This window comes from Apis dorsata, unplaced genomic scaffold (assembly GCF_000469605.1).
Source record: "Apis dorsata unplaced genomic scaffold, Apis dorsata 1.3 scaffold_303, whole genome shotgun sequence".
NCBI classification, from domain to species: domain Eukaryota; kingdom Metazoa; phylum Arthropoda; class Insecta; order Hymenoptera; family Apidae; genus Apis; species Apis dorsata.
This window is the reverse complement of record NW_006263576.1, coordinates 715,825-718,598: the sequence shown is the minus strand read 5'-3', so window position 1 is coordinate 718,598 and position 2,774 is coordinate 715,825. Positions and strand designations below refer to the sequence as shown.

Genomic DNA, 2,774 nt, shown 5'->3' with positions numbered 1-2,774 from the left:
TTACAAGATATATTATATAATTTATTAATAATATGAATGAAAATATATCTATCTCTCATCTATATTTGATTTTTAAAATTTAATTTTTTATTATAAATAAAAATGAAAAATAAAAATTTTTTTTGTTCTATTAATACTTATTTATTATTAATTATACTTATTAATTTTTATTATATTCATTTTTTGTTTTTATTAAACTTTTGAAAAAATACCATTTGCTGATCACTGCGATATTCTATACTGGAATCATACCTTGTCAACTCGTAGCTTTTATTAACCAATATTTTTTAATATCAGCAAAAATGTGTGTAAATATGAATATATAAATTTCAATCATATAAAGTTCATTAAAACATAAATATAAATAATATTTTTTAATTCATGCAATGAACTAATAATTTATTAAATAAAAATTAATACAATTCGACATACAATAAGATGTCTTTTCATTGAAATATAAAATTAATGTAATTCTAAATATAATAAAAAGCTTTTCATTGAATAACTATATGTTAAGAATGAAATATAAAAAAATATAAATAAATTTATTTTTCAATTTTAATGATAATGAACAAGAATTAAGAGATAAATATTTTTTAAATATCAATACTATTTTATTCATATTATTAAATATTCCAGACATACTAATAATAAAATTTAATCATTTTTATGTATGCAGATCCTCCTGTTGACAGCGTATACATGATATGTGGTGTATTGATCGCTTTGGTGTTAGTCGGTGTTATCATCGTTCTACTAGCTGTAACGATCAGGTAATAAAATACATACTTAATATTTTAAAAAAGATTGCAATATAAATACAATATGAATATTTTTAAATATCTAACTATCCTAATAATTAAACTACAATAAAAGAAAAGAGTAATTCTACGTAAAAAAATAATATTTTTGAATAAAACAGCCGCAAAAACTTCTTATCTTATATAACATTGATCACTTGTCAGTTAGATATGAATAAATAATTAACAGAAAGACATTATATGTATAACAATGATCAGACGTAGAATAAAATTTTTTTGTTCAATTTTTATTTGCTAGAAAATTCAGTTCGAATATATTCAATCAAGAATTACATAAATTATATATAATTATATAATTATATAAGTTATTCAAACTTTTTAATTTAATTTTTTCGAAAACTAGCCTTAACAATAGCAAATTTAATGAAATGATGAAATTGAATGTAATTTTAGAAATATATATAAAAAATGGAATTTAATTAGTTTCATCTTATTTTTTATAAAATATAATAATATAATAATATTGATAAATATATTTAATATAATAAATATACATATAAAATAAAATATGTATAAAAATAAGAAACAAATTACAATAAAATAATATATTAGAATACAGAAAATAAAATTGAATAGATAAAAAAAAAGTTAAAGAGGATAATCATTCTTATTTTGTTATTTTCAATGAATAAAATTGTAGTATTTTAATCAATGATCTTGAAATAATTTTCTTTAGACTTTGGATCCGTCAAGTCTGATTCTCATTAAATCTTGAAATAAAACAATATTTTTTTTATGGTTTTTACTCACTTTTTTTTACGTAGTATCACTTTTTTTCTCTTTTTTAATAAATACATAATGCATAATACGGGACATCTTGTATTAATATTGTACATCATATTTATTTTATCTATTTATTTATCTCTATACATATAAATACATACAGTATATTTCCGTTCAAAAATTTTGATACTTTTTTTTTTTAATAAAACTTTAATGTCTGTTTATCTATATAGTTTATCTATATAGATCAATAATATTAAATTGTGTGCATTTTTTTTTTGTTTCTTTTTTATCTTATTTTATCATATAAAATAAATTTCTCTATATTCAATCATAATTTAATTTTTTTTTTTCAGTTTTGAAGTGAATATAATAATTTCTTTAAATTTTTGAATGTGGATGTATATATATAGATATCTTGTATTAATCAATTAACGATATCTAAATATTCATAGTATTTTATGTGTAAAATAAAAATAATTTTTAAAATTTTAAAATTAGCAATTCAATCAACAAAAATATATTAAAATTACTGGTATTGATACACTTCAAGAGCTTCTTTTCAAAACGACAAAAAACAAAAAAAAAAAAAAATAAAAAAAGAAATAAGATAACAAAATTCATCCAATAGATATAATAATAAAATTTAATTAATTAGACCAGAATGAAATTTCAAAAAAAACCTATAAAGGAAAAAGATATAAAATATATTGAAAGAAATGTACAATTGGATGGAGTTCAACAGTCCTTTTAAGCACGTTAATCATGTTTCATTGAACATGCATCAACAAATAGCGTGCATTCATCTACTAAAGCTCTATCCAATTAAGGTCATATCTTTCTTTCTCTTTTCCTCTCTTTATCTTGCACGCATGCGATTTATCTACAAATAACAATGTATTTGGTTCAAACTTCTATCGAGTGCAAACACTACGTCATAGTATAAAAAAGCAGTCAACAAAGAAATAATGTCATTAATTTATGTTGACGTTATATGAACAAAACAAGTAAGTAAATAACCTAATTGAAACTTAAATATCAATGATCAAGAAAATGAATGTTTTACAAGGTGATCCACATTAGAAGTGAAATTAAAAAAATGAAATCAAATTTATTTAAAAGTACAAGGAAACGAAATAAAATTCTAATAAATTTTCTAGTTACGATTATTTTTTTTAATTTGATAATTTTATTGGATGTTCGTATAATGTCTATTACATCATTTTTCAC

At 19.3% G+C, this 2,774-nt stretch overlaps 1 protein-coding gene across 1 annotated transcript in view; it reads left to right on the top strand.

The window, feature by feature from the left end:
* Nucleotides 1-2,774, top strand: part of LOC102676561 — a 29,378-nt gene that overhangs the window by 12,007 nt on the left and 14,597 nt on the right. Inside the window, exon 2 of the mRNA XM_006617366.2 lies at nucleotides 680-773. Within this exon, the coding sequence (XP_006617429.1) occupies nucleotides 703-773 (71 nt within the window). The 5' untranslated portion in view covers nucleotides 680-702. The remainder of the gene's footprint in view (nucleotides 1-679; nucleotides 774-2,774) is intronic.